This window comes from Thamnophis sirtalis, unplaced genomic scaffold (assembly GCF_051295495.1).
Source record: "Thamnophis sirtalis isolate CommonGarterSnake01/CBP01778 unplaced genomic scaffold, rThaSir2_p1.2 scaffold_5, whole genome shotgun sequence".
NCBI lineage: Eukaryota > Metazoa > Chordata > Lepidosauria > Squamata > Natricidae > Thamnophis > Thamnophis sirtalis.
The window spans coordinates 10114534-10136038 of NW_028261385.1; the positions used below are offsets into that span (position 1 = coordinate 10114534).

Below are 21505 nucleotides of genomic sequence, written 5' to 3' on the forward strand. Positions count from 1 at the left end.
TGGCTGCCTTCTGTGCGTACCTGCACACGCCAGGATAGCGTGGGCCAGGCCGAAGTGATGCAGGCCGGGCCCTTACAATTTCCAAGATGGCCGCACGGGCCAGATCCGACCATATCTTGTGTTTGACACCCCTGTCCTACCCTAATACATCCATTTGATCCTGAAGGGCAGCACCATCTTTCTTTCTTTAACTTTTTTCTTATTTTTTTTTCCTGATAAAGAAGTAGAAAGAGCAAAAGGAAAAAGTGGTTTTTTTTTCCAAAGAGCTGGCATCCTGAATAAGATACAGAGTTATATAAGGAATGCTTAATTGGGAGCAATTTTAGCTTTGAGCTTGTAAGCAAGATCCACATGGAATCTAAGCTGCTATAACAAGGGTCCTTCTCAAAATATCTAAATAAATTTCTGTTAAACCCCAAATCTACTGAATGCAGTATCTATTTTCCTTCGATTGTTTTTTTAAATTAAATTTTCAAAACAAACACAACACATAAAATCTTCCTTTTTTACATACTGTAGAAAGTGTATCGGTTGGTTACAAAAAACTTTCATGCGTCTCTTCCACAGTCATCAAGCATAATTTATATTAACTCAAGTATTTTAACTCAGATATTTATACATATTACCATCATCATACCTCCATTTTCACTTGACTACAGTTGTTTAAATGTCCATCATAAAATATACCAAGGTTTAATACATAACCACATACTGACATTACATTTACTATTTCTAAAATCCTCCAATGACACTAAATCCTTATGTCCTATTCTAGCTGTCAGCACCTCTTCATTGGGTAATTAGGAAAGAAGACCACGAGACTCCATAGGTAGAAATCAAGTGTACTTTTACTAATTATAAATGATTAAAGGCGTAGCGAAGCGAAGACTGATTATTTAGGCGCGAAAGCGATTGATATATAGAATAACCCATTCCCCACCCCTTGGCATCACAGTTACAGTCCAATCATAATTCTCCTAAGTGTCAGGTGTGAGATAACTTCAAAAGGCATCACGAAGATGGAATGTCGGTGCCGTTAGTCTTGGCGGGAACCTCCTCCGCATGCGTAGTCCGACAGGCAGCAGAGCTCCAGAATCTTCCTCCAGCACAATTAGTAACCACTCCCAAATACCATGCCCTCCCTCCCCGTTTCATGGCAGCCGAAGCAGCAGCAAAGCAGAGGCTGACACTAGCTAAACATTCATAATATTTAATAACAAAGTTTTCTATCCTTCTTTCCAAATCGCTGTTTACAATTCACATCTCATTTCCTTATACTGCATATCAGACATTAATACAATCAAACGAGTTCAGAGATACTTCACGAGAAGAGTCCTCCATTCCTCTGCTCACAATAGAATCCCTTATGCCACCAGACTTGAGATTTTGGGCTTCAGACAACTTAGAACTTTGCCGCCTTTGAATCGTAGTACATAAAATGATCTGCTACAATGTCCTACCTGTCAATGACTACTTCAGCTTCAACCACAACAATACATGAGCACACAATAGATACAAACTTAGGGTAAACAGCTCCAAACTCAATTGCAGAAAATACGAAAATACGACCGCAACAGAGTGGTCAACGCCTGGAATGCTCTACCTGACTCTGTGGCTTATTCCCCAAACCCCCAAAACTTTAACCTTAGACTGTCTACGGTCAACCTCACCCCATTCCTAAGAAGTCTGTAAAGGGGCGTGCATGCGCGCACCAGCGTGCCTTCCGTCCCTGTCCTAATACTCCCTTGTATTCGTATTCATTTCATGTACTTGAGAGACCGCCTACTGCCAATTACCTCCACTCGACCAATTAGATCCCACAGATTAGGCCTCCTCCGAATTCCATCCGCCGGCCAATGCCGACTGGCGACTACCCGGAGGAGAGCCTTCTCTGTGGCAGCTCCGACCCTATGGAACGAACTCCCTGTGGAGATTCGTACCCTCACCACCCTCCAGACCTTCCGCATAGCCCTTAAAACCTGGCTGTCCTGACAGGCCTGGGGCTAAAGACCTTCACCGTACCCGAATTGTATGAATGTTGTGCTTTTAATGATGTATTGTCCTATATGTAACTCGGTTTGTCTCCCCCTCCCCTTGAATTGTGAGCCGCCCTGAGTCCCCTTGGGGAAAAGGGCGGCATACAAATATTAATAAATACAAATACAAATGTATTCACAATCATGTTTATACTTATATCTGTTATTTAATTAATGCTTGATGAAATAAATGAAATGAAATGAAATAAAATAAAATGAATATCTCCGATTACTGACATTGGCCTGGGAAATTGCACCTTACGTATTTGGGATAAGATGATCATGCTAGGCTTTGAGATTGCTTCTCCCCCCCCCCCCCGCATCTTTTATCATTATAATTTCCTTATCTCATCCTTTTCAACCGCATGGATTGAATTGTGTCTTTCTAACTAACCCATTCTGCAAGCCTGCTTTTTTTTCAGCCTCAAAGAACAGCTGGAAGCTGAATTTGTAATCAAGGCAAGGGAAGATTTGCAGAAACCAAAGTACAAGATGTAATTAGGAATCCGTTCTTTGCCATTCATCTCCGTGCAGAACGTAATTTTCGCCTTTGATGAAGAAATGCATTTTTTGCCAGTTTTTATGTAGTAGTTAAGTAACCAGGCTAGAAAGTAAGGGACTCTGAGTTCACGTTCTGCCTTAGCCATGAAAACAGGCTGGGTGACTTTCGGCCAATCACCAGGAGACCGTGAGTTCTAGTCCTGCCTTAGCCATGAAAACCAGCTGAGTGATCTTGGGCCAATCACTTTCTCTCAACCCAACCCACCTTACAGGATACAATAAGGAGGACACAAATAAACCTCCAAGTCCTTCAATCGCCCTCAAAAATGCAAATGACCAGCTGTCTGGGAGGAATATAAATCCTTCCATTCTCCACTGTCCTGTCAGAAGTGAAAAAAGTTTCTTGGATGAGAAGAGAAACGTCTTTGAAGAAAAAAACAGACAAGAAAATCCAGTTGCTTCCTGAAAAAGCACCTTTGGTACAAAACATTTGCAATCGAAAAATTCTTAGTCCTTGGAACAGAAATCCACTTTTGAACTGCTGAAGCTGTACTTAAGTTTTAAAAATCTTGTAGAAATCCTTCCATGCAACCCCAAGAGATTTTTTTCTAAAACCTGTGAAATATATCTACTCAAAAAGGCACTTCAGTGAGGCTAAGAATTACTCTGGGTCCTATATATTGGTCCCAAAAGCCAATGCAATCATAAGTTGCCGAGAGATAGAATCAAGATCAGGTAAAGTGTTAATACCCTTTTATAATCCCTTGGTAAGGCCACACTTGGAATACTGCATTCAGTTTTGGTCACCATGATGTAAAAAAGATGTTGAGACTCTAGAAAGAGTGCAGAGAAAAGCAACAAAGATGATTAGGGGACTGGAGGCTAAAACATACGAAGAATGGCTGCAGGAACTGGGTATGTCTAGTTTAATGAAAATAAGGACCAGGGGAGAGGCTTGATAGCAGTCTTCCAATATCTCAGGGGTTGCCTCAAAGAAGTGGGAGTCAAGCTATTTTCCAAAGCACCTGAATGCAGGAAAGAGAAGCAACGGATGGGAACGAATCAAGGAGAAAACCAACCAATGACTAAGGAGAAATTTCCTGACTGTGAGAACAATTAATCAGTGGAACAACTTGTCTTCAGAAGTTGTGGGTGCTCCATCATATTGGAGGTTCTTAAGAAGTGATGGGACAACCATTTTTCTGAAATTGTGTAGGGTCTCCAAGTTCTCTTCCAACTCTATTATTTATGGAGCACATACTGCACAAAGTATGATCCAATGCATAAAATGACTGGAGGGTCAGCATTGACCAAGTCAGTAAATCCATCAATTTAAATATAATCTCCCAAATGATTTCATCATGTGGGGATTCCTCAAACTTTTGTTCACTTGTCCACTCTTGTCAGGCATCTTTTGCATTGGGCCTTCAGACCCGTCACATTTCATGCTGTGGGAAAATGGGAGGGTGGAGGATTATATGGAGTACAGGAAAGATATAGTCAAAATAACATTCCTTTCTCAGAGAGTCAAGGACATGTTGCCCTGCAACTGGAATGGTGTGACTGGGAGGCCTCTCCAGTTGGAACGGTGCCTGATTGGACCATGGGATGGACATGCGTGTGCTGGGCAGGGACTTGGAAGTTTCTTTTGGGTGGGGAAAACCTGGAAACTCTCAGATTCGGGTTTTCCCAGAAGTGCCAATATGACATCTCTAATAAAATGGAACTTTGAGGAACTTCAAGCCTCGGAATCTTCTTCCGCTGGGGGTGTTCTTTGGAACCCTGACCCATTCTTATTTTGATCTCATTCATTGATCTCAGTAGAACAAACTCAATGAACACAAAATAAATGGATTTTATAGGAGAGGGAAATGGAGAGAAGGGGGATTAAATTAATGTTCTGTCCCAGCTTCTCAGCCCTGCTGTGATTCATGGCTCCATAATGCTGAGCCAAAAGTCAACCAAGAGGTCAGTCCAACTAAACAGCTGATGTCCCTCTTGTGTAACTTGGCTGTGTTTTGGAGAAAATAAGGGGGAAAAAATTATTTTGCCTTCAGGCCGCAGTTTCAAACATCACCAGCCAAAAGGAGCTGAAATGGATCCAAGAATCAATTTTATCTTAAGTCAGCAGAATCAGAAATGATTTCCTGTCCTTTTTTTTCTTTAATTGAGTCTTAAAACTCTAGATTAACCATCTTGGAAGAATTCGGGGCTCTTTTCGAGACATAAAGCTAATGATATTTTTTTCTAAAAATAATTGAAAGTTATTGTATACACTTTATTTATTTATTTATTTGGGGGGGGGGTTCCAATTACGAATTCTTTTATCAAGAGGCTAAAGGCAGAAAAGCAGAAAAGCAATAAACATTAACATTCGTGGGTTTTTAAAAATGGTTGTGGTTGAGATCTTCTACTGTTGCTATTATTTTTCTGTTCTCTTGCCTTTAAAGAATTAACCAGTTTGCAGGTATAAGGTTTTCCACTACTTTCCACTATTTAAATACTCAAAGACATAAGCATGTAAATTCACACCACTGTCTTATCACTTCTCACGTTTGTAAAAATTTTGAATGCCCTAGTTAAAGAACGCTAGTCCTTACGACAGGGATGCCGTGGCTCAGTGGCTAAGATGATGAGCTTGTCGATCAGAAAGGTTGGCAGTTCAGCAGTTCGAATCCCTAGTACCGCATAACGGAGTGAGCTCCCCAGCTTCTGCCAACCTATCAGTTCGAAAGCACGTAAAAATGCAAGTAGAAAAATAGGAACCACCTTTGGTGGGAAGGTAACAGCATTTCCGTGTGACTTAGCAATAGCAATAGCAGTTAGACTTATATACCGCTTCATAGGGCTTTCAGCCCTCTCTAAGCGGTTTACAGAGTCAGCATATTGCCCCCAACAACAATCCGGGTCCTCATTTTACCCACCTCGGAAGGATGGAAGGCTGAGTCAACCCTGAGCCGGTGAGATTTGAACAGCCGAACTGCAGAACTGCAGTCAGCTGAAGTAGCCTGCAGTGCCGCACTCTAACCACTGCGCCACCTCGGCTCCTAAACACTTTGGTGTTTAGTCATGCCGGACACATGACCACGGAGACGTCTTCGGACAATGCTGGATCTTCGGCTTTGAAACGGAGATGAGCACCGCCCCCTAGAGTCAGGAACAACTAGCACGCATGTGTGGGGTAACCTTTACCTTAGTCGTTATGAATTCATTTCCAGTTGCTTCTAACTGTGTAAGACAGGGGTGTCAAACTCAAGTCGTCACGGCAGTGTCGCATGATGGGTCGTGACTTTTCCCCTCTTCGCTAAACCGGGTGTGGCCGTGGCCAACACGTGATACATCCAGCCCGTGGACCGCACGTTTGAGACCCCTGGTGTAAGAGCTTAGTAAATGAGGTGTGGAAAAAAACCCTCAAAAGTTGCCTATGCCTTCATTAGCAACAATAGCAACACAATCACTGAATATAAAAATCCCACGGAGATCATGCTGGGCAATTACCGTAACACAAAATCGGCAGCGTCGATCTCCTGGCCACATCCGCTGTTCTTCAAAATTCCTCCGTTTCCAACCACCGCACATTTCTTAAACTGGGAACGAGAATAGGGCATCTCCTGGAGCAACCGAAAAATAGGAGCAATTTTTGGAACAGTCGTACACATTTATCCCAAAGGTGCTTTTTTTGTTCCCCAAGAGGCAACTGGACTTAACAGGGTTGGAAGAAACATCTGGGTTCAGTTCCAAGTGGGGAGAAAGACACTGGATACATGGTGGCTGTTTGGGAAGATGGCTTAATGGCGGACAGGGCCACGTGGTTTGAGGTCCTGGGCAAAGAAAAAAAGCACTTGGGCGGGAGTGAGAGAGAGATTTATACCCTCTCTTGGGGCCCGCCTTGGAGCTTCCTGTTCCTGTGTAGGAAATGTATTCTGTTTGGTTGTCAGACTCCCATGGGGTCCTGCATGGGTAACTTTGTAGTGTCTTGAGCCCCAAGCTTGGTTGAATCTTGTAGGGTGATGATGAAGGGCCTTTGGGCAATTGCTATGATGGTTGAGGGCTAATCCTATCTTTGTTGGATCTTGAGTGAGGGCATTTGCCTATGAATAGACCTAGCTATCTCTTAAGTGCAGACCTCTGCTGTGGGCTATTGAGGAGGGTGGGGGCTATTAAGAGTGAGTCCGCTTCTGCCTAAGAAAACATGTCTCATCTCCATTTCTCATCCAGGGAACATAATATTCTGTGACCCGTCAAAACCGCGCTCGACTAAACCGCGCCTGATTAAACCGCGTCGCTGACATCATCAACAGGGCGACAACAGCCAGCGCGGAGAAAGAAGGGCGCTTTAAATAGCGCTTTGAAAGCAAGCCGATAAGGTAAGGCTTAGGTTTAGGGTTAGGTTTAGGGTTAGGTTTAGGTTTAGGGTTAGGTTTAGGGTTAGGTTAAGGGTTAGGGTTAGGGTTAGGGTTAGGGTTAGGTTAAGGGTTAGGATTAGGTTTAGGGTTAGGTTAAGGGTTAGGTTTAGGTTTAGGGTTAGGTTTAGGATTAGGATTAGGTTTAGGGGGGGTTAGGTTTAGGTTTAGGGGTTAATTTTAGGTTTAGGGTTTACAGCGTGCTTCTGTCTCCGCGCTGTTGTCGCCCTGTTGATGACGTCAGCGACGCGGTTTAGTCGGACGTGGTTTAGTCGAGCGCGGTTTTGTGGTGGAACCTAATATTCTACCTCTTTAATATTTCCTAGAATACTTCATTCTTCTAGGAGAGGGGTGTCTGCTAACTTCCTATAACAGAAAGTCCAGCTGCCTCGTGAAAAAACACCTTTGGGACAACCATGACCTGGATGACTGAGAATCTCCATAGACATTCATACACATTTGTAGATATATATCTACTCAAAAAGGCACTTCAGTAGAGCTAAGAATTGCTCTGGGTCTTATATATTGGCCAAAAAAGCCAATGCAATCATAGGTTGCCGAGAGATAGAATCGAGATCACGTGAAGTGTTAATACCCTTTTATAATCTCTTGGTAAGGCCACACTTGGAATACTGCATCCAGTTTTGGTTACCATTATGAACAAAAGATGTGGAGACTCTAGAAAGAATGCAGAGAAAAGCAACAAAGAGGATTAGGGGATTGGAGGCTAAAACATATGAAGAACGGCTGCAGGAACTGGGTATGTCTAGTTTAATGGAAAGAAGGACCAGGGGAGGCTTGATAGCAGTGTCCCAATATCTCAGGGGCTGCCACAAAGAAGAGGGAGTCAAACTATTCTCCAAAGCACCTGAACGCAGGAAAATCAGAAGGAGAGAGAGAGGCGTACAAAATAGGTGTGTAAAAGATTCATATTATTATTGAATATTATTAACATTTAACTGGAATTATTTATTTATGTGTTCTACCTGGACGGGGCCCAGAGGTGGGTTCCTACCAGTTCGCACCTATTCGGTAGAACCGGTTCATCAAATCTACCGAACCGGTTAGAAGAGGTTCCACCAGTGGACCCGGAAAGCAGGCCACACCTACAGAAGAGGTTCCCAAATTGTTTGAAACCCACCACTGGTCCTTGGATATGATTATTCTACACTATCATGCTCCTATTTATAAAACTCAGTGCCTCTGTGAAAGGTAAGGATGACTACTGCGTTTGTGGTGCAATCAGAACGTTGCGTGTGTTGAAGTTGTTTTAACGCAAACCAAAGATGCCTTTTAAAAACCAAGTTTACATCCTATTCTTATGCATGCCAGTGCTGTGTGTGAGGTAATTTAAGGTGGTTCTGACAAGTGTCGTCGGCATCTTCATATCCGCTCACATGGGCGGCAAGCCACTCCCATCCAGTCGCATGGGTGGCAAGCCACTCCCACAAAGGAGGCCACACCCACAGAGTAGGTTCGAACAATTTTTGAAACCCACCACTGAAGGGGCCCCAACCTGCAAAATGAAACTCTGGGCAGCTAACATAGGACTGGGGAGTGGGGGGGGGGGAGAGAAGCAAGATAAACAAGAAATATAAAAGAACCACACCACACTCCAAAATAACAAAAAAAGGCCTAGAAGACAGCATACAGGTAGTCTGTAGCAATTCTCCATCATCCAGGTGTCATGGTTATCCCAAAGGAACTTTTTCAGGAGGCAACTGGACTTTCTTGTACTTTCTTTTGAAGACGTTTTCCTTCTCATCCAAGAAGTTTCTTCAGCTCTGACAGAATAGTGGGGAGTGGAAGGATAATATATTCCTTGCAGACAGCTGGTCATTTGCATCTTTTTAGAGAGCCGTTGAAGGACTTGGAGGCTTATCTGTGTCCTCAGGGTCACCTGAGTGGTGCATATGATTTGATTGATTTTATTTGATTTTATTATATTTATATGCTGCCCTTTTCCCCCGAAGGGGACTCAGGGCGGCTCACAATTCAAATCAGGGAAGGGGGGTACAGACAAAAAATAAAAGACGAAACATAACAATACATAATTTTAAAACACACAACAGTCATACCATTCGAGACTGGGGCAGCAGCTCTTTAGCCCCAGGCCTGTCGGAACAGCCAGGTTTTAACGGCTTTGCGGAAGGCCTGGAGGGTGGTGAGGGTTCGAATCTCCATGGGGAGTTCGTTCCAGAGGGTCGGAGCAGCCACAGAGAAGGCTCTCCTTTGGGTAGTCGCCAGTCGACACTGGCCGGTGGATGGTTCTTGTAGTCTGCAATTTTTCCTCTGGAAATCAATGACCTGCTTCAACGACCCTCTGAAAGGATGCAAATGACCAGCTGCCTGAAAGGAATATAAATCCTTCCATTCCCCACTATCCAGTCAGAGATGAAGAAGCTTCTTGGATGAGAATCGAAACGTCTTCAAAAGAAAAGACAAGTATATCCAGTTGCCCCCTGAAAAAGCCCCTTTGGGACATACAGGTAGTCCTTGATTTACGGCCACAATGAAGTCCAACATTTCTATTGCTCTGCAGGACAAACGTCACGTGATTTTTTTTGTCCCATTTTATGACATTGTTGCAACAGTTGTTAAGTGAACCCCTGCAGTTGTTAAATTAGTAGCATGGTTGTGAAGTGACTCTGGCTTCCTCCTTGACTTGGCTTGCCAGAAGTCCCGCAAAAGGTGATCACGTGACCCCGGGATACTGCAACCGTCATAAATGTGAGTCAGTTGTTAAAGTGCCTGGATTTTGATTACGTCAAATGTCTAGTTTAATGAAAAGAAGGACCAGGGGAGACATGATAGCAGTCTTCCGATATCTCAGGGGCTGCCACAAAGAAGAGGGAGTCAAATTATTCTCCAAAGCACCTAAGGGCAGGACAAGAAGCAATGGGTGGAAACTAATCAAGGAGAGAAGCTATCTAAAATTAAGGAGAAATTTCCTGACAGTCAGAACAATTAATCAGTGGAACAACTTGCCTCCAGAAGTTGGGAATGCCCCAACACTGGAAGTCTTTAAGAAGATGTTGGATAGCCAACATCATCTAATCATCTTTGTTGCTTGTTTGGTGTAGGGTTTCCTGCCTAGGCAGGGGGTTGGACTAGAAGACCTCCAAGGTCCCTTCCAATTCTGTTATTCTATTCTATTCTAAATGCTGCAAGTTGTAAGTGTGAGGATCAGTCGTAAGGGTTTTTTTTTTTCAGTGCCATTGTTAAGTTCACACGGTTGCTAAATGAATAAATCAAGGACAAAATTTTGAAAGCCTCATAATATTTTCCCTTCCTTCTTCTTACATCAAAGAGAATCAAGATGGACACTGTTCGTTCCTTTCTCATCCTTTCTTGTTCTTCCTGGGCTGAGCTGACAGTCTCTGCAACCTTGTCCAAGGTGATCTCTGCGTGTTCCTCTACCTCTTAAGGACCAGTTAAGTGGAAAAATTCAGTCCTTTCGTTAATACAGAATATCTGCCAGAGATGTGAGCCAGCTCTTTGAAGCTTTAAATTGAATGAGAGCATATAGGTACGCTCTCAAGTGAAAAGTCCACATTTGATTAGTTAGCTGCATGTAATATCAGCAAGGTAGACTGGCTTCTATCGACTGTTATAGGGGATTGGACATATTTGATGTATTTTCTTTGGCGTCGTTCTTTATTGAACTTTTATTGGAAACCACCACAAGGTGTCTCTTCCCGGAGAATGTCAGGCAGAAATGCATATAAAATACTGTATGTTTCAGACTATAAGATGCACCGGTGTATAAGACACACCAAGATTTCAAAGACGTAAGTCTGAGAAAACGTTTTTGTCTTCTCTGGCCCCCAGGATCACTCTGCAAGCTTCAGCGGGGCTGGGGGAAGGCAAAAACGTTCCTGTTTTTGCGAAAAACGGCCCGTTTTTCACAAAAACGAAGGCATTTTTGCCTTCCCCGGCCTCCAGCAGCACTCGGCTGGTTTCAGCGGGGCTGGGGGAAGGCAAAAACGTGCCTGTTTTTGTGAAAAACGGCCTGTTTTTGTGAAAAACGGCCCGTTTTTCACAAAAATGGAGGCGTTTTTGCTTTTCCCCAGCCTTGCTGAAGCCTGCAGAGTGCTGCTGGAGGCTGGGGGAAGGCAAAAATGCCTCAGTTTTTGCAAAAAATGGGGTGTGGGGGCAGGGCTTTGGGAGGCCAAAAATGGCTGCATTCAGTGTATAAGACGCACCAACATTTCCCAGCTTTCGGGGGGGGGTTGAGTCTTATACTCCGAAAAATATGGTAAATTAAAAAACTGGTTCATCTTTCCTAGGGAAACTTGTAGGTAGGGTCCTTGGTTCTCTCTGAGCTTGGTGGTTTTTGCGCAGACGTTTCATTACCAAACTAGGTAACTCCATCAGTGCATTAAGGTAGGTAGCACTAAGGATGTTATCTAGCTTGGTAATGAAAGGTCTGCAAGAAAATCACCAAGTTGAGAGAGCAGTAAGGAGCCCTCATTTCAACTCTGAGCTACAACAATTCTCTTCCATTAGTAATCTGGTAGGTGCTTTCTGCAGCTGCCCCACAATCTTAGGAAAAGATCTGGCTTGCCCCATGGTGGGATGCTGCAGGTTCGATGAGCTCGTGCACAGCACTGAAAATGGAGCATTTATTTAGAAGCTCAGCTGCTTACCTTGCAAGTCAGCAATGGTAAGTAGCAATAGCAATAGCAGTTAGACTTATATACCGCTTCATAGGGCTTTCAGCCCTCTCTAAGCGGTTTACAGAGTCAGCATATCGCCCCCAACAACAATCCGGGTCCTCATTTCACCCACCTCGGAAGGATGGAAGGCTGAGTCAACCTTGAGCCTGGTGAGATTAGAACCGCTGAACTGCAGATAGCAGTCAGCTGAAGTGGCCTGCAGTACTGCACCCTAACCACTGTGCCACCTCGGCTCAACTGCGGGGGGGTGGGGGGAGAGAATCAGCTGTGCAAAGTGATTGAGATGAGCTAGAAAGCAGGAAGTAAAGGACAGGATAGAGCAGGAGTGGGGCCAGTTGATCGTCACTGAACCGGTCCGAACCGGCTGAATACCACCTCTGGGCTGAATACCACCTCCAGATGTTGTGGCAGTGGTGAAATCTAAATCTTTTTTACTAGCAGGTCTGTGGGTGTGGCTGGGAGTTGCTTGGTGGTGGTGGGGTCATGTGACTAGGTGGGCGTGGCTATGTAGTCATGTAACTGTGTGATCAAAAGACAGACACTCACAATGTCCCGCTGGAGCAGGGTTGGACTAGATGACCTCCAGGTACCTTCCAGCCCTGGATTGTCCTCTGAAGCTGCTTCTAATGCCATGTTTGTAGTCCGTCCTTCCTCTCCTTTTTCCCTCCCTCCCTTCTTTCTTTTTCTTTATTCTCTCTCCCTCTCTCTCTCTCTCTCCCTCTCTCTCTCTCTCTCTCTCAAGATTAATCAAGATTAATATTGATCTGGAAGTAGATTTAAAAGTGATGGACTACGACAATTACCGTATTTTTCGGAGTATAAGACGCACCTTTTTCCCTCAAAAAAAGAGGCTGAAAATCTGGGTGTGTTTTATACACTGAATACAGCATTTTTTGCCTCCTGAAATCCCGCCCCTTCACCCAAAGGGTCGTGCATAGCTTTTAGGAGGCTTTCAGAGAGTTCCTGGGGGCTGGGGAGGGCAGAAATGAGTGAAAATAAAGCCGAGATGGAGCAGTGGTTAGGGTGCACTACTGCAGGCCACTTCAGCTGACTGTTATCTGCAGTTCAGCGGTTCTAATCTCACCGGCTCAGGGTTGACTCAGCCTTCCATCCTTCCGAGGTGGGTGAAATGAGGACCCAGACTGTGTGGGCGATATGCTGACTCTGTAAACTACTTAGAGAGGGCTGAAAGCCCTATGAAGCGGTATATAAGTCTAACTGCTATTGCTATTGCTAAAAACGGGCCATTTTTTGCTCATTTTTGCCCCACCCCCCAGCCCCCAGGAGCACTCTATAAGCCTCCTAAAGGCTATTCATGCCCCTTTTTTTGAAAACAAAATGGGGCCCACTAGGACCTGCTAGGTTGCTGAGCGGTGCTCCTCCTGGCCGGAGGTGTGTGTGTGTCCAGGGGGCTTATTTTCGGGGATGGACTTATATTTTTGCCCACGCAAAAAATGTGGCAAGGTGTTAGTTTCAGGACAGGTCTTATTTTGGGGGAAACACAGTAATTAAAAGGAATATACAAATACGTTAAAGAACAACCTAGATAACAAGTTAATGTTTAAAGGTTTAAAAACAATAATTTTTAGAAACTTCTTAATGTAATTCAGAGCATTGTGTGAGTGCAGCCACTACTCAAGGAAGTTGGAATTTATTTTTATTTTATTTTTAAAAAAACCCCATAATGTAACAGCTAGTATGAAACCAGCTCGGATTACATGCGTTCAGGTAAATCTATCTAGAATTTTTTTAAAAAATTAGCTATTCAGGACCTGTGAACTGTCCGTTCAACAAAACTGAACTGAACTGAATAACCTTTATTGTCATTTTCCCCAATTTTGTACACAGACCTGAGAGGTCGATGACATTAAAAGGAATTTTGTAAATCATTTGCTAAATATAACAAAATGGAGCCTCTCCAGCAAGAAGAAAGCGACAACAAGCTTACAGGATTAAGATTTCATCTCTGCTGTATTTGATGTCACACTGCTGGGGAAAAAAGTTTCCCGTGACCTTGGTGGGTGATGATATCATATTAAGAAGGGCCAAGATGTTGACTCAGGGGTGTTAGACCAGTGGCTGGCTTCTTGCACATACAGAAAGATCTTAAGTGAAGGTAAAGGTTCCCCTCGCACATATGTGCTAGTCGTTCCTGACTCTAGGGGGCGGTGCTCATCTCCGTTTCAAAGCTGTCGAGCCAGCGCTGTCCGGAGACATCTCCATGATCATGTGGCCGTCATGACTAAACACCGAAGGCGCACAGAACGCTGTTACCTTCCCACCAAAGGTGGTTCCTGTTTTGCTACTTCCATTTTTACATGCTTTGGAACTGCTAGGTTGGCAGAAGCTGGGACAAGTAATGGGAGCTCACTCCTTTATGTGGCGCTAGAGATTCGAACTGCAGAATTGCCAACCTTTCTGATTAACAAGCTCAGTGTCTTAACCACGGAGCCACCACGTCCCTAGAAAGACCTTACAATATTGCTAATATATGCATACAGGTAGTCTTCACAAGTCTTCACTTAGTGACTATTCAAAATTACAATGGCCCCGAAAAAAATGACTTACGACCATTTTTCACACTTACCACCTTTGCAGCATCCCCATGGTCACATGATTAAAATCTAGACAACTGGCTAGATGCTCGTTTTTGACGCCAGCCCCCAGGAGCCCTCTACAAGCCTCCCAAAACTCTGCATGCCCCCCCCCACTTTTTTTGTACCAAAAAGGAGGCATGCAGAAGGTTTGGGAGGGCTGCAGAGTGCAAAACCTTTTTTAAAAAATTGCCTCTTCAAAATCATGGTCCATCTTATACTCGGGTGCGTCTTATAGTCCGAAAAATATGGTACATTTGTTTCTGTGTTGCAAGCTCATTCCTTATAAACTACAGATAGTCCTCAACATACATCCAAAATGTCTTGTTACTAAGTAAGACAACGATTGAGGGAGCTTTGCTCCATTTTACAACGTATCTGGCCACAGTTGTTAAGTGAATCACTGCAATTGCTAGTAACACAATTGTTAAATAAATCTTGCTTCCCCATTGACTTCGCTTGTCAGAAGGTCGGAAAAGGGGATCATATGACCCTGGGACACAACAGCTGACATAAATATGAGCCAGTTGAAGTCTGGCAGAATGGCTGACTGAGGAATCAATAATACAATAATACAATAGCAGAGTTGGAAGGGACCTTGGAGGTCTTCTAGCCCAACCCCCTGCCTAGGCAGGAAACCCTACACCACTTCAGACAAATGGCTATCCAACATCTTCTTAAAGACTTCCAGCGTTGAGGCATTCACAACTTCTGGAGGCAAGCTGTTCCACTGATTAATTGTTCTAACTGTCAGGAAATTTCTCCTTAGTTCTAGGTTGCTTCTTTCCTTGATTAGTTTCCACCCATTACTTCTTGTTCTACCCTCAGGTGCCTTGGAGAATAGTTTGACAGCCTCTTCTTTGTGGCAATCCCTGACATATTGGAACACTGCTATCATGTCTCCCCTAGTCCTTCTTTTCATCAAACTAGACATATTCAGTTCCTGCAATCGTTCTTCATATGTTTTAGTCTCCAGTCCCCTAATCCTCTTTGTTGTTCTTCTCTGCACTCTTTCTAGAGTCTCCACATCTTTTCTACATCGTGGTGACCAAAACTGAATGCATTATTCCAAGTGTGGCCTTAACAAGGCATTATAAAGTAGTATTAACACTTCACATGATCTTGATTCTATCCCTTTGTTGATGTAGCCTAGAACTGTGTTGGCTTTTTTAGCAGCTGCTGCACACGGCTGGCTCCTATTTAAATGGTTGTCCACTAGGACTCCAAGATCCCTCTCACAGTTACTGCTATTGAGCAAGGTATCACCTATACTGTACCTGTGCATTTCGTTTTTCTTGCCTAAATGTAGAACCTTACTCTTTTCACCATTGAATTTCATTTTATCTTAAGCCTGGAGTGTTGGCTATTCCTGCCAGCTTGGTGTCATCTGCAAATTTGATGAGTTCCCCATCTATCCCCTCATCCAAGTCATTGATGAAGATGTTGAACAGTACTGGGCCTAAAACAGAGCCTTGGGGTACTCCACTGCATACTTCCCTCCATATAGATGCAGTTCCATTGGTGACTACACGTTGAGTGTGGTTGGTCAGCCAGTTACGATCCATCTGGTGGTGATGCTGTCTAACCCACATTCTTCTACTTTATCTAGTAGTAGGTTATGGTCTATCTTATCAAATGCCTTACTGAAGTCCAAGTAAACTATATCGACGGCATTCCTCTGGTCCACTAATTTTGTCACTTTGTCAAAGAATGCAATAAGATTAGTCTGGCATGATCTGTTTTTGACAAACCCATGTTGGCTTTTGGATATTACTTTGTTTGCTTCTAGGTGTTCGCTAATTCGTTGCTTGATTATCTTTTCCAGAATCTTTCCTGGTATTGAGGTCAGGCTGATAGGTCTGTAGTTTCCTGGCAGCTTTAAGACTTATGGACTTCAACTCCCAGAATTCTTCAGCCAGCCATGATTGAGGAATTTGGAGTTGGCTGTGGAATTCTGGGAGTTGAAGTCTAACTGAATGGCTGGCTGGGGAATTCCTGGAGCTGAAGTCCATAAGTCTTAAAGTTCCCCAGTTTGGAGACCCCTGTTGTAACTCACAGAGACTTTGGGAAAAAGTAAAATTCTAAATAACTTCAAAATGAACAACACCAAAGAGGTGAAAAGCAAAAAGGAAAGCATGCTTCACAAGACAACAGGTGGATTAATAAAGTTCTGATTTGAACAATCCGCTGTTTGCTAAACAAATCACAGTAGGCTGGGGGTCACACTACACCAAAACAGAATAAGTTCCATTATCATGTGATGTAGAGTAGAACTCAACTCATTAAGTTAGTAGATCAAATCTCCCTTCACCTACATACTGATTCCGTGTCCTTATTTAAATTATGTTGATTGGCCATTTTCCACATGGATAGGATATCTCTCTGATGTGCTGTGCTAAATATAAATGATGCTGCCTATCTCTTGATGTGCAGGAATGAGGTGACAGGTGGCAGACTAATCAGAGCAGCCATGAAGGAAATTGCAGCAACAGGAAGTCAACACAAACTCACTTGTTTATTTCAGATCTTTTTCTCGCTTTTCGTATCTGCTACAAAATCCAGGCGACGCCTTTGCATCCAACCACACGGATCCAATCTGCAGATAGTCCTCAACCTACGGCCACAATTGAGCCCCACATTTATGTTGCCAAGTGAGAAATTGGTTAAGTGAGCTTTGCCCCACTTTACGACTTTCCTTGCCACATTTGTTCAGTGAATCACTGCAGTTGTTAAAATTAGCCACCCCGGTCTTTAAGTGAATCTGGCTTCCCCCCATTGACTTTTGCTGGTCGCAAAAATGAGATCACATGACCCCGGGACACTGCAACCGTCATAAATATGAGGCAGTTGTCAAACTGTCTGGATCAGGCATGGAATCCTCTTACCTTCGCTACTGGTTCGGAATTGGGAGTATGTGTGAGGCGCTTCTGCGCATGCACAGAATCTTCTGCACGTGCGGAGAGGGTCCATGACGATGCCTGGGCGGGTGGGTGGAGCCTCCCCTCCATCGCCGCCTACTGGTTCACCCTGTTTTGGCAGAATACCACCTCTGGTCCAGTACGGGCATACTGGTTCCTGCCGGGAGCACCAGGTACTGTTCCAGTACGGTGCTCCGGAGGGCCCATCCGCGCGACCGCCCTTCTTACCTGTATTTAAACTCTTTGGTGCTTCCGCACGGAGCGTATGGCGCCTGCGTGATGCTCCGCCGAGCAGCTGGAGCATCGCGGAGGTGTTGCGGAGCATTGCAGGAGGTAAGGACGCATGCGCATGCTGCGTGCATGCGCACGTTCATGTGGTGGGCGCCAGGCTCCATTGCACTGTACCAGTTGCAACAGGATCCGGAACCCACCACTGCTCTGGTCTGAATGTAAATTATGTAACCATGGGCATCCTACAATGGTCGTAAGCCTGAAAAATGGTCATAAGTCACTTTTTTCAGTGCCATTGTAAATTTGAACGATCACTAAGTAAGCAGAGTTGTAAGTCAAGGACTACCTGTACTTACGGAGAATTATTTTCAAGTCAACATAGGTACCACACCTTAGGAAACATTCGGAATACTTCGACGTTGATATGGAAAATGCCGCTGGTGTCCACTTCATATTTCAGGTCTGTCCCCAGAGGTGTGTTCTTTTGGGTAGTGAAGAGGAAGGCTGGTGCATTGCAGCATCTGGACAGAGTAGACCTATGGGAAGAAGCAGGAAGGAAGCACGTGAATCGTGGTGGCGCAGTGGTTAGAATGCAGTATTGCAAGCTAACTTTACTTACTGTCAGGAGTTTAATTCTGACCGGCTCAAAGTTGACTCAGTCTTCCATCCTTCCGAGATCAGTAAAATGAGGACGCAGATTGTTGGGGGCAATAAGCCGCTTATAAAAGGGCTGTATATAAGTCTATATGAGAGCCACGCTGGTGCACTGGGTAGAATGAAGTACTGCAGGCTACTTCTGCTGCCTGCCGGCTGCCTGCAATTTGGCAGTTCAAATCTCACCAGGCTCAAGGTTGACTCAGCCTTCCATCCTTCTGAGGTGGGACAAATGAGGAGCCAAAATTGTTGGGGCCAAGAGGCTGACTCTGTAAACCGCTTAGAGACAGCTGTAAAAGCACTGTGAAGCAGCATATAAGCCTAAGGGCTATAGCTAAGTCATATCGCTAAGTGCTACTTACTGCTGTCAAACACAGTCAAACAGACTTAAGGGCAGCCAGCTAAGTGTAGCAGGGATACTGAGACAGACAAACAGAGGATTCATCTAAAGAAGGACTAGGGTAGATGTTCTGACCCCCCTCGGTCCACACCCAAGCACACTCCGAGTCAAAGATAAGTTATGGCATTTAATTAACAGACAGACAGGTCCTTGGCAGCAAACCGGCACAGACAAGCTTGGGCAGCAACAAACACAGATAAGGCCTGGCAGCAATCCAGCCTGCCAAGCTTCTAACAATGTTCTCTGACATTCGATCTTGTGTTGACTTCTGCAAAGAGGGGCGTGTGCACAAGTAGTCTTATTATAGTCTGGAGAGGAGCCTAATGACCACCAGCTGAGTGCAATTACCTCCTGTAACTTCACAACTGTTCCTGACGCCTATTAGCTCTTCGGTGCCGGGCATCCAGGAACAACTTACTACTGGCTTCCAGCTCACTCTCCCTTGTCTCCTCCCCACTGGTCCAAGGCTTAGGCACCTCCTGGTGGCCAACCAGCCTCTCTGCGCCCTGCTCAGAGTCGGAACACTGTCCAGGGTCCTCCACATTCTCCAGAGCCGACTCATAGGGCCCCTCGCTGTCGGAGTCTGGTGGCAGCTCCAACGGCCCCTGCTGGGCCACAACAGGTAGATATGATAGCAGTGTTCCAATATTTGAGGGGCTGTCATGGAGAGTAAAGGGGTCAATCTATTCTCCAAAGCACCTGAGGGCAGGACAAGAAGCAATGGATGGAAACCTATTGTCAGCCTCTCCTTTGCTGCTGCTTCGGCTGCCATGAAACGGGGAGGGGGGGCATGGTATTTGGGAGGGGTTACTAATTGTGCTGGAGGAAGATTCTGGAGTTCTGCTGCCTGTCGGACTACGCATGCGGAGGAGGTGCCCGCCTAGGCTAACAGCACCAACATTCCATCTTGGTGATGCCTTTCGAAGTTATCTCACACCTGACACTTAGGAGAATTATGATTGGACTGTAACGGGGATGCCAAGGGGTGGGGAATGGGTTATTTTATATATCAATCGCTTTCGTGCCTAAATAATCAGTCTTCGCTTTGCTACGCTTCTAATCATTTATAATTAGTAAAAGTACACTTGATTTCTACCTATGGAGTCTCGTGGTCTTCTTTCCTAATTACTCAATGAAGAGGTGCTGACACCTATTAAATAGAGATCCTTCGGAGAAATTCCTGACAATGAGGACAATCAACCAATGGAACAGCTTATAGTTGTGGATGCTCCATCACTGGAGGTTTTTAAGAAGTGATTGCACATCCTTTTGTCCGGAATGCTATAGGGCAGTGATGGTGAAACTTTTTGGCACTGAGTCGCCCAACTGAAATGAGTGTCCATCTGCGCACTGGCCAGCTGGTCTTCATGTATGCCAGAGCATCAGAAACCCAAAGACCAGCATAGCAGTGCGCCCATGCCTGTTTTTTGGCTGATTTTGGCCACTTTTGGGGCCATTTTTCAGGCCATTTTCAGGCTGTTTGGGGGGCATTTCTTGTTTCATTGCCAGAGTGCCGAAAAAACCAGCCTGAATATGGCCCAGAAAACGCCCCCAAAAAACAGCCTGTTTTTGGGACATTTTTGGCTTTTTTCAGGCTGTTTTTCGGCGCTCCAGAAGCCAGCGGGCGTGTGCAGCCCAGAAACCGGAAGAGCAGATGGCGACAGTATGCGTGCCCACAGAGAGGGCTCTGCGTGCCACTTTTGGCACCCGTGCCATAGGTTTGCCATCTCGGCTTATAGGGTCTGCCTGCCTGAGCAGAGGTTTGGACTAGAAGACCTCCAAGATCCCTTCCAACTCATTTATTCTGTATTTCTCCGTTTTGGCCAGATAATCTGCAAACTATACTGAATATCTGTAGGAATGAAGGAAATACCCCAGAAAGCCCAAGGTTCAATCCCCAGATCTCCAAGTCTCCAGGGACAGGAGGCTAAAAGATATGAAGAACGGTTGCTGGAATTGGATATGTTTGATGAAAAGAAGGACTTTCTGTCTGTCTGTCTGTCTATCTATTTATTATATATCATATATCTATCTCTGTCACTATCTGTCATTATCTCTCTCTATATATTTATTTATTAATTATATATCATCTATCTCTGTCACCATCTATCACTATCTGTCATTATCTGTCTCTCTATCTCTCTGTCTCTCTCTCTCTCTCTCTATCTATCTATCTATTATATATCATCTATCTGTCACTATCTATCACTATCTGTCATTATCTGTCTCTCTATCTATCTCTGTATTTCTCTATCTATCTATCTATCTATCTATCTATCTATCTATCTATCTATCTATTTATTATATATCATCTATCTCTGTCACTATCTATCACTATCTGTCATTATCTGTACCTATCTTTCTTTCTTTCTATCTATCTATCTATCTATCTATCTATCTATCTATCTATCTATCTATCTATCTATCTATCTATCTACCTATCTATCTATTTATTATATATCATCTATCTCTGTCACTTTCTAACACTATCTGTCATTATCTGTCTCTCTCTCTCTCTCTATTTATTATATATCATCTATCTATCTCTGTCACTATCTATCACTATCTGTCATTATCTGTATCTATCTTTCTATCTTTCTATCTTTCTATCTATCTATCTATCTATCTATCTATCTATCTATCTATCTATCTATTATATATCATCTATCTATCTCTGTCACTATCTGTCATTATCTGTATCTATCTATCTATATCTATCTATCTATCTATCATCTATTATCGGATCTATATTTGTATACTTTTAAATATGTTAGTGAAAAGAAGGACCAGGGGAGACATGATAGCAGCGTTCCAATATTTCAGAAAGAAAGAGGGAGTCAAGCTATTCTCCAAAGCACCTGAAGGCAGGAGAAGAAGCAATGGGTGGAAACTAATCAAGGAGAGAAGCAACTTAGAACTGAGGAGAAATTTCCTGACAGTTAGAACAATTAATCAGTGGAACAGAATTTACCTCCAGAAGTTGTGAATGCTCCAACACTGGAAGTCTTTAAGAAGAGATTGGATAGCCATTTGTCTGAAATGCTATAGGGCAGTGATGGTTCACCTTTTCAGCACCGAGAGCCAAAACT

At 44.0% G+C, this 21505-nt stretch overlaps 1 protein-coding gene across 2 annotated transcripts in view; it reads right to left on the bottom strand.

Annotated features, from left to right (window-relative positions):
• ST8SIA5 (ST8 alpha-N-acetyl-neuraminide alpha-2,8-sialyltransferase 5) overlaps positions 1 to 21505 on the bottom strand; it is a 63307-nt gene that overhangs the window by 4930 nt on the left and 36872 nt on the right. For both annotated transcript variants that reach the window (XM_087715290.1, XM_087715289.1), the window contains 2 exons: positions 17754 to 17898; positions 6036 to 6148 (listed from right to left, as the gene is read on the bottom strand). In XM_087715290.1, the coding sequence (XP_087571416.1) occupies positions 6036 to 6148; positions 17754 to 17898 (258 nt within the window). The remainder of the gene's footprint in view (positions 1 to 6035; positions 6149 to 17753; positions 17899 to 21505) is intronic.